The sequence below is a fragment of the Hippoglossus stenolepis genome, chromosome 7, assembly GCF_022539355.2.
Source record: "Hippoglossus stenolepis isolate QCI-W04-F060 chromosome 7, HSTE1.2, whole genome shotgun sequence".
In the NCBI taxonomy this organism is placed as follows: domain Eukaryota; kingdom Metazoa; phylum Chordata; class Actinopteri; order Pleuronectiformes; family Pleuronectidae; genus Hippoglossus; species Hippoglossus stenolepis.
The window spans coordinates 6,025,118-6,038,369 of NC_061489.1; the positions used below are offsets into that span (position 1 = coordinate 6,025,118).

Consider the following 13,252-nt stretch of genomic DNA (forward strand, 5'->3'; position numbering starts at 1 on the left):
AAGGAATGAGATGAATAAAAGACATAACATTAAAAAAACATTGAAAATGAACCATGCAGATACAAGTAAACCATTTACTCACAGTGTTAGAATACATTTATTTCCAGTGTATGTGCAGTGATAATAATAACAACATCCAACATAAGTGCAATTAATAGAAAGAGGTGAAAATCACAAAAACAAAAAAAACATTGTAGAAAAAAAAAAGAACACCGCATCGCAGACCTTCTGTCTTTCTTGGAGCTTTTGTGTCGTCATGCAGATCGGTGCATTCATTTCATTCTGCTGGTCACACACAGACTCATAATTGTCCATTTAATTTAAGACTAAGTTTCTTTTAAACTTTAAACAGATCTTTATATCTGATTTGTTTGATAATTTTCCCGTCCTGGTGTCAGTTGTATTTGCTCTTTGACACTTGTAACAAGAACTGACCATCTCGCTCGAAAAAGGAGCCAAATGAAGAGCTGCATGTTGTCAACTGACAATGAGGAAATTGAGAGCTTCAGGAATAAATCATGGATCCATAAGCATTTTAAAAGTCATCACATAAGTATGTGTTCAGCTGAAATATCATCAACTAAACGACAAACAATGAAAATTATACAAACTATACATCAATTAAAAAAATGAAAGATAAATTTCATCTTTTCTCTCACAGACCAGCTTTTTTGGAAGACGGCAAAATAAAGTTGCAAGTGTCAAAAAACGTTGTAAAAAACACACAAAAAAAAGTACCAAATTCAGTAGTGGGTGACCCCGTTCAGACCTGGTGTTAAAATCCATCTTGAGTGCCTCCTGGGTCACATATGGAGGACCATCCACTCAGCTGATGTCTTTAACCCACTACAACAAACCATAAGTATTTTTGGACGCCGCTGCATCTTTAACACTGACTGCCACATATTGATTTTGTATTTGGGTAAAAATCTTATTTCATTGTAGAGCTGCACATAATGAACATATTAACTCAGCCCCTCCCAACACAAGCACATTGATAATAGGCTGGATAAAAACAACATTTGGTCTTTACAAACAGAAATAACAAATTTGTAAATCCTTCTGTGGTAGTTCCTGATACAGTAGGTGTCTCAAGGACCCACACAGTAGGTATTAATAATATTGCCACGGATTTCAGACTTTATGCTAAGTTTTTCCTCTCATCTATTTCCTTCCTTCTCCTGTTTGCATATATGTTTGTCTTGTCGATGCTTTGTATTTATCCAGACAGGATGCACTCTGTTCTTGAAAAGCAATCGTTCTTACTCAGAGGTCAGGAGGTCAGCTCGAGCAGAAGGAGCAGTGAATCCCGCCTGTCAGGTCAGTGATGGTTCCCTCTCTCACAAGTCTCTGCAGGAACTCTGTCTCTCTGTCCACGTTGTGCATCTTCTGGTGCAGCATGGCACTCATGGGCAGGTGGTCGTAGTAGTGCAGTGGCGCCGCCTGCTGGGAGAGGTTGTAGCCAAAGCCTGCCAGGCTGACCTCATCGCACAACAGACTGGCTAAGTTCAGCGCAGAGACACCCAGGGTCGGCACATTCTGCAGACAAAAACCCCCCCCCTGTTAGTAAACATTATTGCCATAGTTTTTATTGGCTGTTTTTCTATTGTTTAATCTTACATCTGTGTGTTTACATGTGTTTAAACAGAAAACCATCAGTAACACTCTTAAAGGTATATAGCTTCTTGTCTGCTTCATGATTTCAATATATCAAAAAGAGAGACTTAGAGACAGAGACACAGACAGACAGACGTCCTTCCTGGTATGTTACCTGGTCCCAGCCCCACAGGCGTGGTCTGGGTGGAGGGTACTTCAGCAGGTCTATTGCCGTCTCTCTGATGACATGTGGGTTTAAAAGTCTGAACCTCCGCAGCTCAAGAGGGATTTGATTTGGAACCTTCTGCCAGAAGAATAATCTGTTCCACAGAGACTGCAACACAAAGCACAGGCATGTCTCGGAGACTGAGCCACCTTTGTCTGTATAAATAATTACTAGATCACATAAAAGTACAGAGGTTGGTCTGAATAGAGGTGGTGAGTCTAGTCTTTGAAGGTTATTAAGAAATGAGTTCTGTCTTTATTTGGCAACACTTTTGTGTGTATATAATACATGGAAACAATTTAAATCTAAAGCTATATATACAAGATTGAGGTGATTTTGTTTCCCTACTATTTGCTCACGTTTAACTTTCTAAGTGTTCTTTACAGCTCATCTTTAGTGGGCACAAGTTGTCACCTCCACTTTTTATTACAGCAAACAGTCTTTTATAAAACAACCTCTGAACCTCACTTTATGCAAAGGTCCAAAAATGTACTTTGTGTTTCTGATCATTTGAATAACATCTCAACACTGACGCTGCACAACAGGCTCAGCAATTTAATAGACAAGATTGATCTAATGAGTCCAAACAGACACACACTCCACTCACCACAGCGTGCTTGTTGATCATAGCAGACAACCAGCTGATGTCCACACTTTTATACACCACAGCAACAAACAGAGTGTGAGGGTCTGTATCCACCCAGCGGAGCGGCGTGCTTTCTGGGTAACTCATTCTGATGCTGGTTCGATTTCCAACATCGACACTGAACTCTCCCAGAGGACCACTGTTTAACCTGAAGGACGGGGACACACAGAGTTATTGATAGGCTGCTTTTGAATGTAATTTATTATCGTGTGGCTCTATTGATTCTGCACGACAGGAAGTGTCAGTGATAAATACAGATAACCAGAACTCAAGGCACTACAGTCAAATTGAAACTTGGATTCACAGCATGTTTTTTTTTTAGTCAAGCAGGTTTTTGTTAACTCAGCAGGTTATAGTATTAACACTCCTCTGGTCCTTGCTCCTTAATACAGTCATATCATTGTATTTATGTTTCTAACCTGATGATGGTGTCAAATCTGTCTATCAGGCGGCCGAGCTCCAGGCCTCTGAGAATGCCTCCATTCCCCACGACCAAACAGTGCCGACATTTATCTGATGGCTGAGCAGAGTGAGAGTTTTCCAGCTGTTCAGGAAAAAACACAGAGAGAAACATTAGATTTGTGCCTCCAAAGGTGCTTTACTGACATGTACAACGTACTGATGTTTTGTTTTATTTTTACCCAGAAGAGACTATGTACAACTAACTCCTGATCCTCTTTTGGACCTCTCTTGAAGACATATTTTTATAGTTGTGCTTTCTCAGGGATTCACCTTTCGTTAAAAACTTTAAACATAGTTCTGATCTTACCAACTATTATCTTACCTTCTCTTCTAATTATTCTATTTGATATTGTTTTTGCTCTTATCGCATCAATAACATTTCTTATAGATTTTTTCTCTAATGCTGTGCGATCTTCAAATTGCCTTGAATAGTTTTATGTTGTTTGCTTTCTTAACTTTTCCGATTGCTTGCATGCAATTTTTCATTTTAAACTTGTAAAGCATATTGTAACTGTGTTTTAAAATGTACTATATGAATATGATTTATTCATGTTATTTTTGATCTTTTAGTTGGCTGTACAATGTAGAAATCACCTTTCAGATAGAATAGAATAGAACAGAATGCCTTTATTGTCCTACCTCAGGTAAATTAGCCTCAACAACTCCATGTTTACTTAAATTACAGTTAGATGCTCCAATCCTTTATCAGTCTCTCAGTGCCAAAATATTTAAGATCATTTTCCATAACCTGGTAAGTCCAGCTATATAATATATGAACAATGTCACTCATCTTTAGGAATCCATTACACCAAAAACTGAGGTTGTTTTGACAACATAGGCCTGACCCAGCACAGTATGAGTGTGTTCCATATAAAATACTCAGCGAGTGTGTTCACTCTTGAGATTACCTTTAACTGTGAGGATTAAAGGTATCTATAAATTGAATTATGACTCAAATTTGAAGTGTTTCAATATATCGCGAAATCCCTGATGTTAATTATACACATATGATAATATTGTGTAAATAATCCAATGCCTCTTAAATCATTTCTATTTCTTTCTTTGTTGATGTTGTAACTTTCAGGGTCAAACTCCAAAGTAGTAGGTGTTAGTATTTTGTGTAATTTACTTTTAAAAAAATATACAAAACACACAATAAACAATTTAAAGACAAATTTGTCCGATATATGTCAATGTTTTCTATACGTATCACAATGGCATTGTTATTTTGGATCCTTTGGTTAATCATGTAGTCAAAATCGGATATTGTTACAACCCAAACTAAAATAAAACATAAAGACGTGTTTCATTTTTAAATTAAGATTAGTCATTCTGTAGATTAATGGAAAATGTAAATTCTTCTCTCTGTAAGAATGTAATCTAATATATCAAACATTACTGTTTTTATAGCCATATTTAAAATGTATCAATAATGTGAATCCACTCAAGCAATTTCTCAGTATCAATAATTCCGCTATGAATATTTGGATTAGTAAATTAGTATTTGCAGATTGTATTAATCGGGCTGGATCACACATCATCAATAACTATATATATGACAGGAAAAGCTTTTGGTGAATTTCAGGATCTCCATTTGAATTTACTCCAACTCCATTCACATGGTCAGGAACATAAAATGTACTTTTAAGTAATTATGGATACCCTGACTATAATCATCAAATAAAAACTAGATAAGACAAAAGACAGAGACAAAGAAGTTGTATTCACCAGCTTCAGAAGATCCTCTACTTTGCTGCGTACACCTTTTAACCCAAACGGAGGTGGATACAGGAAAAGCTGATCAGGTAGGGGTATGTCCTTCCACAAGAAGGGCTGAGTCACATGGCCTGAAGCAGGGAGTCGAGTTAACAAGTTCTTCCGAGTGTTGCCGGGACGACACTGCGCCTCCAGAACTTTGTGCACGTACTCATGCACCAGCTGCAAATAAGACAGAGGTTAAGATGATGACATGTAATTACACTGAGACTAACTCCAGAAACTGTTGTACTGCAACAGATCTTGCACTTATAAGCCAAATAATTTACCTCAGGTTTCTAAAGGTCATTTTAGTTCACAGACAGTAATGTTGATATTAATCAACCATGTTAGTAATTAAGTACTTGCTATGTGAACTTGAATTTTAGTTGACATGGATGTAATATATTGGTCAGAAGCAACAATAAATAAATAAAATCCCACTGGTCAAATATGTGAAGGATTAAAATGAACCCTGCCAAGACAGTGTATTCTCTTTGCTGAAAACCTGCAGCCCAACAACAGTGTCAAATTAGCACTGCACAACCAGTCAAGAAACAATATTTCAAAACATAATAAGTTGAACAAAGCATATCGGTTACCTTGAACAAAAGCCAAACAAAAGACTTAACCACCTCTTAGCCCTGTGTAGAAAGTGTGGTGCATCACTTACTACGGTCATCAATGTCGAACTGTCACACACTGCTCTTTGAATACGCGATCCTTTAACAGTGTGACATGGTAAGTATGCTGCTCAAGCTGTGTTTTCCCAAATCAACACCAGACAAACCCACCCATCATTCTGTTCCAGCTCCTCACATTTCCATCTGACAGAATGGTTAGTTTGAGTCCATTAAGTAATTCAATGGAACAAAATAAGTAATTGAAGGATGAGGATTAATTTGTGGAGAAACATTTAATTATTCATTTATTATTTATAACATCTTCTCTAATGATACCAAACAGGCTTTGTGCCCGCCATTCTTACAGGGGCTTAAACCGCACTAAGATTTGGTTGTAAAATGAAACACCTGTTGTCCACACTCCAGTTTTCAAGCCCCTAAAACAGAAACCGGTGAAAACTCTACTGGTCTCTTTTTAGTCTAGACGGCCAGAAAGTGATAAGTTTGGAAACAATGCCATGGTCAACCTACCATCCCAACTGGTTCTTATCAGTCACAACTCGACTACCAGCAGTGAATGAAACATGTTTCTAAAACTTGTCAGTCACAGTTCCACCTCGTCGTCGGTCCCAGAGGAGATATAATCAATCTGCCTCCTACTTACAGCGGCACACAAATGCCCACCATATGTGAATGGTAATGTGATATGCATTTTCAGGTGTGTTAGTAAAGAGTTTGTAGTAAATGTGAAAGCTCCATCCTAATTCTTACCCTTCTATGTACACTGCTCACGTGCCACTTCAGAGGTTTGGTTGTCCGTGTTCCATTTAGTGGGAGAGAGACCATCACCAAGCCCAGCAAACCTAAAACCACACTCACGACAAACACACATCTAGACACACACACACACACACACACACACACACACACACAGAGAGAGAGAGAGAGAGAGAGAACATAACATTGTTTGAATAACAGCTACAAACAAACATATCAGCACAGGGTGAGCTGACTAATTGAAGTAAATGATAACATGACTGTGGTTGACATCGTCACAGCAGATGGTACGCTGTACTGTCTGAGTGAGAATGGCTGTGAAAATGTCCATACACAAACCCAGACTACTGTGGCAGTTTTCAAACTACAGCCAGGATTCAGAAAGCCACATGTAACTAATTTACGTATGCCTGACCACCTATTTCTAGGCAGAGGGTTGCGAGCTGCTATGTGACCCTGCATAGGAGTAATCACAAACTGTAGTTTCTTTTAGAGTTGCAGGTTTACAGATAAAACTGAAGTGATGTGGAAACTTCCTGTATGTGCTCCAGCTCATGTCGGAACATGATCTGCATGCTGTCTGACAAACAGCTGAACAATGCCAAGTAACACCCTGTTCAAACCCCCAGAAATTCCTCATAGCTCACTGCTCTTTTACAATAGGGAAGTTCATCATAAATGTTTAACCTTATAACAGACAATCAGATTTTTAACCACACTTAGTTAATTTTTCCAATACATTTCCCTCCTTTTTGTCATTTATGACAACATAAGAGAATGCACAACTACCGTAAAAATTCAAATACATCAATTCACAAGGAGCCTAATGCATCATCAACAATACTGTTGAAGAAAGCAAACTGCTGCTGCTGTGGACACAGGCATCCTGACCTGTAGATTTACAATCCTATGTCACCCTCCGTTGAATGGGGTCATAAAGACCTGACTGAGGAGCTGGCCCAATATTCAGATGATTGGGAAAACAACTATTACAGTTATTGATAGAAGGAAAAGTACAGTTCCCCTAAGGCCAAACAGGCCGGGCTTTATTCAGTGTGTGTACAGTAGATGGATGGTCTGTTCATGGAACTCTCTTGCAGTGACTGGAATCCACGTTGTCATTTCAGCGACCTCTACTGCTGTGTGTGTTGTTATCAGGTTCTGGTACGGTCCTGTAAGTTGGGAGTTCCTGTAAGTGAGCCGTGGGGGTTGTTGAGTCGACCTGATAAAGAATGTGTGAAGCAGGTAGTGGCTGGCGAGCAGTTGCCCTTGCTGTTGCATCCGCTCCGGCATTACCTTGTGATACTGGGTCATTATTAAAAGTGTTTTCCTGTAAGTCTGGTCTGGGGAAACAAACTTCGGTTATTGTTACTACACAGTTGTTTTGTTCATCACCTCCTTCTGTTGGAAGAAGAGTAGCTGGGTTTAGAACATTACATTACATCTAAAGTCGAGGGGTCGTTTGTAAGGTCAGTTTCAAGTCAGTGAAAGCTTTCTCTGCGTCATCAGTCCATGTCACCTTACTATATGCTTGTAGGCCTTGCCCGTGTGCGATTGCACTGAGGGGCTCCTCGAGGACAGCATAATTAGGAATAAATGATCTGCAATACGAGCACATTCCCAGGAATGACATCACTTGTTTCTTTGTAACAGTTTAGGAATATTTTAAAATTGCCGTTACTCTCTTAGGGGAGAGGGATTTGCCCTCTGCTGTGATCACATGCCCTAAAAATTAAACTTTTCAGGCTTGCCTTATGTCCTTCTGCAGCTAGATGTTTTAATTTGAGCCACAGAATCCTTTTCACATTGTTCTTTAGTTGGAGCACAAATCATTACATTGTCAACATATTGTACGCAAACCAGTATTGGCTGTCTTTATCAATTTGAATGCTGAAAAATGCATTTGCCATCAACAACAGAGAACAATTTACTATCCCTCAGAACTTGCTAAAGAATTCTTTAAGGATTTGGAACAGACGGAGCGCGTTGTTGTACTGCAGCGTTGACAACTTACAAATCTTGGATGAATCGCAAATCATCAGGTTGTGATTTATCAAAAATATTCTTCACCGGAAAAATCGGAGTGTGCACTAGTGAATCCTTGCAAGGAACAACTGCCTTCAATAGAGAGTTGAAAACTGGTGTAATACCATCGATGGCTTTCTGTTTCAGTGGACTTTGTCAGATCATGGTCTGACAACCACAGGTTTCATTGTTAATTATTAATTAAACCCACATCATGATTACCTCTGAGCCCTTAAAATGTTGTTCGTAATAATTGGGCATCTGTATGCAGTGTTGTGCATGAACGAGTTCAAAAGAACGCGTTCATTGAACACGTTCATTTTTATGAGAACGATGAACTGAACGCAACTTAATGACAAATAATGAATTTGAACGGTGAACACGTTCATATTATCATATTATTTATCTATATATTATAGTTTTAGGTCTAGCTAAAATGTTACGGAATGTTTTCCTTCTCCTGAGGAGAGACGCTGTCTAAATCGAACACTTGCACCATGTCGTTGCTCAGTGCCCGTAAAATGTCCGCGATGTAGCCTAACCTAAACCAACTAACTCGACTTCGCACTACGTTACCCATGATTCATCGCACACACATGTAGTCCAAACAAGCAACGTATTCCAAGACAACAGCTCTCGGCCTCATATAAAAATGGCAAGTGAAAGCAGAGACGCAGACTCAGCGACTACATCCGATGCACCTTATTATTATTATTTGCGGGATTTTTACACACTGTCTGATAAAGATTCCGACAGTAAAAATCTCACCTTTCTGTGCAAATTGTGTCGTCCTGCGCTGAAAAAGCAAGTCCGGACGTCAGCCTCATCCGCATCTAAGTTAAACGGCATGTGGAGCTGAAGCATCCAGCTAGCCTAAAAAGTTATCTCCAAGTAATTGAAAGTCAAAAAAAGACCAAGACCCCCTGCCAACAGCCCAAATGACCCAAACCACATTGTCTGCAGCCTTCAAGGGTATGATTTCCCAGCAACAGGTAGACAAACTCGTGCAGGGTATGAATAAATAAACAGGCAAAATTAGCAATAATTAAAACAAATTAAAAACATTTCTTTTAGGAATTGATACATATGAAGTACAGTTTAAGGCAAGGGGTAGTGATGGATAAAGTTTTCTTTAAAAAACAAGTTAAGTCTTTCATTCTCACTTTCCACCTTAAAACTATGAAAGACAACTTTCTCTAAACCATCTTTTTTCAAAACATGCATCTTTCCCTTTGTGTATGTGTGCAGTGCAGTGTAAATCTTCTGGATGCATACACGTGGTGTCTGTTCTTAGTGTGACTGAATGTGCCTTATCCACTAGATCAGTGTTGATTGATGTGACAACAGATGAACAGAGCTTCCACTCATACACATATAACAATGAATCAGCATTACACTTGATGCACGTGTAAATCTGTGGTGGATCCAGATCAGCCGTTCGGATCACTTTGACTCCTGATGGGGTGGAAACTATAAAAATATCCAAAAGACACATTACATCTCTTCCCATCAAATTAATTGGACAACATGAGGATAGCAAAAATGAACACTTGAATTTTTCAGTGATGCCTCATATTATATTATATTATATTATAATATCATGTTTCCTTTGGCGATAAGCAGACATACATTCAGTTCTTTGGAGAGTAAATAAGTGGCTAAAGGGTCTGGCAGTTGTCAGGTCAACACAGTTCAGACCATAAAACAGCTCAGGTCATAAACATTTCAGGTCACGGAGTCTTAGACAGGTATGCAAAAGTTACTCTTCAACTATAAAATAGGTTTCAACCACACTTAGTTAATTTTTCCAATACAGTACCATCTGAGCAGGTATTCTCCACCAAGAGTCTCACAGTTAACAGACTGATGTTATTTCTCTATTAAAACCAGTAGAAAAGCTGTCTGCTGAGGACTGGGTGGGCATGGCCTGCTGTGTTTAGAGGATTGACCATTGGGATTGCCAACTGAACATAAACGTAGTTTGGTCTCATGCACACCACAGTGACAGCATGCCCCTCGCGACTATGGGAACGCGTACACAGCTAAAGCAGAAAGTCTGTCTGACTAAGATGGATTGGATGTATGGTTTTTTTAACGGTCCACTGAGCCAGCAAAACTGACTCTACACTACCTACTTCTATTGCTGCTAGTCTTGTATCAATACTGTTCATATTCCATATCTATTTCTTACTGTACATATCTTATTTATTTACATATGCACATACTCTGCAGTTTTACTGCTTTGTTTGCATTTCGTTGTCTCTGTACTTGTACTCTGTGCAATGACAATAAAGTTGAATCCAATCTAATCTAATCTAAATAAAATACAGGACAGTGTATTTTTGAAGGTGTGCCTTTTCACCACTGTTAATGCGACCACATATTGCTAAAAAACGCTGCACTCGTACAGTATACAACATCTTGTCGGTTAATAATAGTTTCCAAAACACAACCGTGAAGGGGTTTGCTGACTTTGAATGCCTTAACATCCTTTTAAAAGGTAAACAGCTTGATCATTTTCTGAAATGCAGCCTGACTGCTTTTTTCTTCCACGCAACCCGAGTGTGAGCAGCCCTGTGAGTACAATTAAACTAGTGAATTAACAGCATAACCTTTAATACAGGAAGTCTCATACATAGGATTTATTGAGTAAAATCAGCAGTTAACTGCTCAAGACTTGGTTGGCAAACTAAGTGCACAAAAGGCAAAAAAACACTCTTTTTTTGGGGGTTTAAAGTCACAGGGAAGGTTTTCTATACGTGCATATTGAAACAGCTGTATGCTACTAACCCTGTAAAATACTATGATTGCTAAAATTGTTCTTTGACCTGGCTCAGGTTAAACCCTTTGGGACACAAATACATACAGAGAATGAATTTTTTTTTTTTAAACAATAATCCATTGTTACATTAAGTAAACTTTTTGGGAGAAATCATGCACATCTCTAAGTCACTATCTCAACCTTAAATAAATTACATTTCGACAAAGTAGTAAGACAGCTCAACTCTTTCAGCATGATAAAAAGAACAAAGGAAGGTTTCGCTGCTTACTTACCGTAAATTGGCTTGTGACAAGATCCAACAGTTAATACAGCGATATAAAAGCTGAAGTAAATGTGTGTCTTTGCATCTGTACATGCTTGAAGTCCCTCATTGAGTTGACTTGTGTCCTCTACTAAAACAAAAATCCGGCAAGAAGGTAATCAGCTAATCGAGTTTCGCAGCAACTCAGTCAGAACTTCAACAACACAAACTTTTATCTGCTCTATGCTACAACCTGCTTAACCAGAAAACTTGCTGATGGTAATAATGGTGCACACTGCAATCCACATGTGATTCTGCAGCAGATAATAAGCATTTACATCAGGTGGGGTGTCAAGGTGCAAGAGGAGCCGTTATGCGTGTGTCAGCGTTGTAGAAAATGTTGAGCTGAGAAGGGTGCAGCATTTTTACAGGATGTAAGAAAGGTGTGGATTGCACATTAAATATTCATGTTTTCACACTGAACACACCCCAGAAGGAGGTCATTATATCCAACCTCTGTTGGAAACCAGTGAGATCAGAGGGAAAGCATGCATCCTTAGAATGGCTGTTCTAAGAATGACTGTGACTGTGTGTAAGATTTTTAAAAGTGACCGAAAGGCACCTACACTAAAAACAAACTAGACATAAATGACGCTGGTGTTCTTCTGTAAGACCTTAAAGACAATGCAGAGCAAGTGAGCTGTGTCTATCTTAATGCTCTGGTTCACAGATAACAGCGGAGTCTTTGTGTTCTGTGAAAATAACCTGTGTGCTGCCCAGCGTAAAGGAAGCCTCATGTTGTTTGCATTCACACTGGATTCTGGGAAGTCTTCATGTATCTTTGCTGAAGCCGGAGGACCTCTGGCTCTCAGGGGTCTTGTCCTGGACACAGTGACAGTCAGACACAGTTCATTGGATGTGAGCTAATCATTAGCCACATTAGTGAACACTGGAAGATAGAATACTAAAACAACAGCAGTACGTTTATGAATAACTTTGTTCTTGTAGTTTTATGATAATATTGGAAGTTGTGTCACAGCAGTGGGATTTCTAATGTTGGGACCTATAAGCAAAAGTAATTGGGTAAGGTATTGTATCGTAAAGGTAGTATAAGCTTTAACTTTAAAAGCCGGATTTAGGCTGGGCAAATAATGTGCATGACACAATAATAAAAATCAATCAAGGGCGTGATGAGGTCATAGCAGGCACTGCATTATAACGAGGTGTAATAGAATGGTTAATAAAGTAGAATTTATAGGTCTCACTGCCATAGTGTATTTTCTATTGTGCAACTTGTAACGTGAACAATGTAATACACGTTTAAGAAGACGTACACATAACTTAGTACATTAACTTAATGTAACTCGATGTAGTCAGCTACACAGTTACACAGGGGTTGATGTTAATCTTACCAAGACAACAGATCCTCCGTCATTGAAATCATATCGATTTGATTAACGTCAGAAGCGTATTCGCAGCCGTGAACGTAGCTGCTACAGGACCATGGTGGTCCAAGTGTTAAAACAGAAGAGCACGTAGCTCAGGTTCGATCGATGCTGGAGCCGTGGTCTGTCCAACCGTCTGTGTGAACCCAGCCTCCTCCTGCTGCCTGTCTGGAGCCGGATTGTATTACTCCCAATTCTTCATGAAAGATGACCTGCCTGTCGTGTGACTTCCTGTCGTGTCTCTACTCTGTAAGCAAGATGTTGCTCTACAGCAGTGTTCTGAACAGCACGGCTTCAGGATGGGAAAATTAACATTTTTGAAACGCTGTCGCAGTGAATCGTTTCAAATGGCTCCAAACGACGTCACGTCAAAGTTTCAAACACTAAAATAATAAAATATAAAGACGCAGCGCGAGGAGCTAAGACCGTTACACGAACCGTTTAACACTGACGTTATGCGCAGCAGCCGTTAAATGAAGCTACGTCCGCGCTGTTTTGGTCCATTCCGTGCTTTAAACCGCTATGTTTACCTGTTTACTCACCCTGCCACAGACACCCCACGCGTCGCGCCATTAGACGATGGGCACGGGACTAGAGCGGTTTGAGACTCGTCTCAGCTTTACTTTATCAGTCAATCAGCAGCCAGTACGCTCGTCATCACTTCCGTCCTGACG

The 13,252-nt window shown here is 39.4% G+C and overlaps 1 protein-coding gene across 4 annotated transcripts; it reads right to left on the reverse strand.

Annotated features, from left to right (window-relative positions):
• Positions 1–78: 78 nt before the first annotated feature.
• On the reverse strand, positions 79–13,251 carry st3gal5 (ST3 beta-galactoside alpha-2,3-sialyltransferase 5). 4 transcript variants are annotated; one of them, XM_035160698.2, is made up of 8 exons: positions 13,121–13,251; positions 11,899–12,015; positions 6,080–6,200; positions 4,659–4,868; positions 2,888–3,012; positions 2,430–2,616; positions 1,772–1,930; positions 79–1,539 (listed from the first exon to the last, which is right to left on the reverse strand). In XM_035160698.2, exons 2-8 carry the CDS (start codon positions 11,928–11,930, stop codon positions 1,282–1,284), a joined length of 1,092 nt encoding a protein of 363 aa, XP_035016589.1. In that variant the 5' UTR covers positions 11,931–12,015; positions 13,121–13,251; the 3' UTR covers positions 79–1,281. The 4 variants fall into 4 exon arrangements, with proteins under 4 accessions (XP_035016589.1, XP_035016591.1, XP_035016587.1 ...); XM_035160700.2 differs by having other exon boundaries at positions 13,109–13,235; XM_035160696.2 differs by lacking the exon at positions 13,121–13,251 and adding an exon at positions 12,546–13,076.
• Position 13,252: the final 1 nt, after the last annotated feature.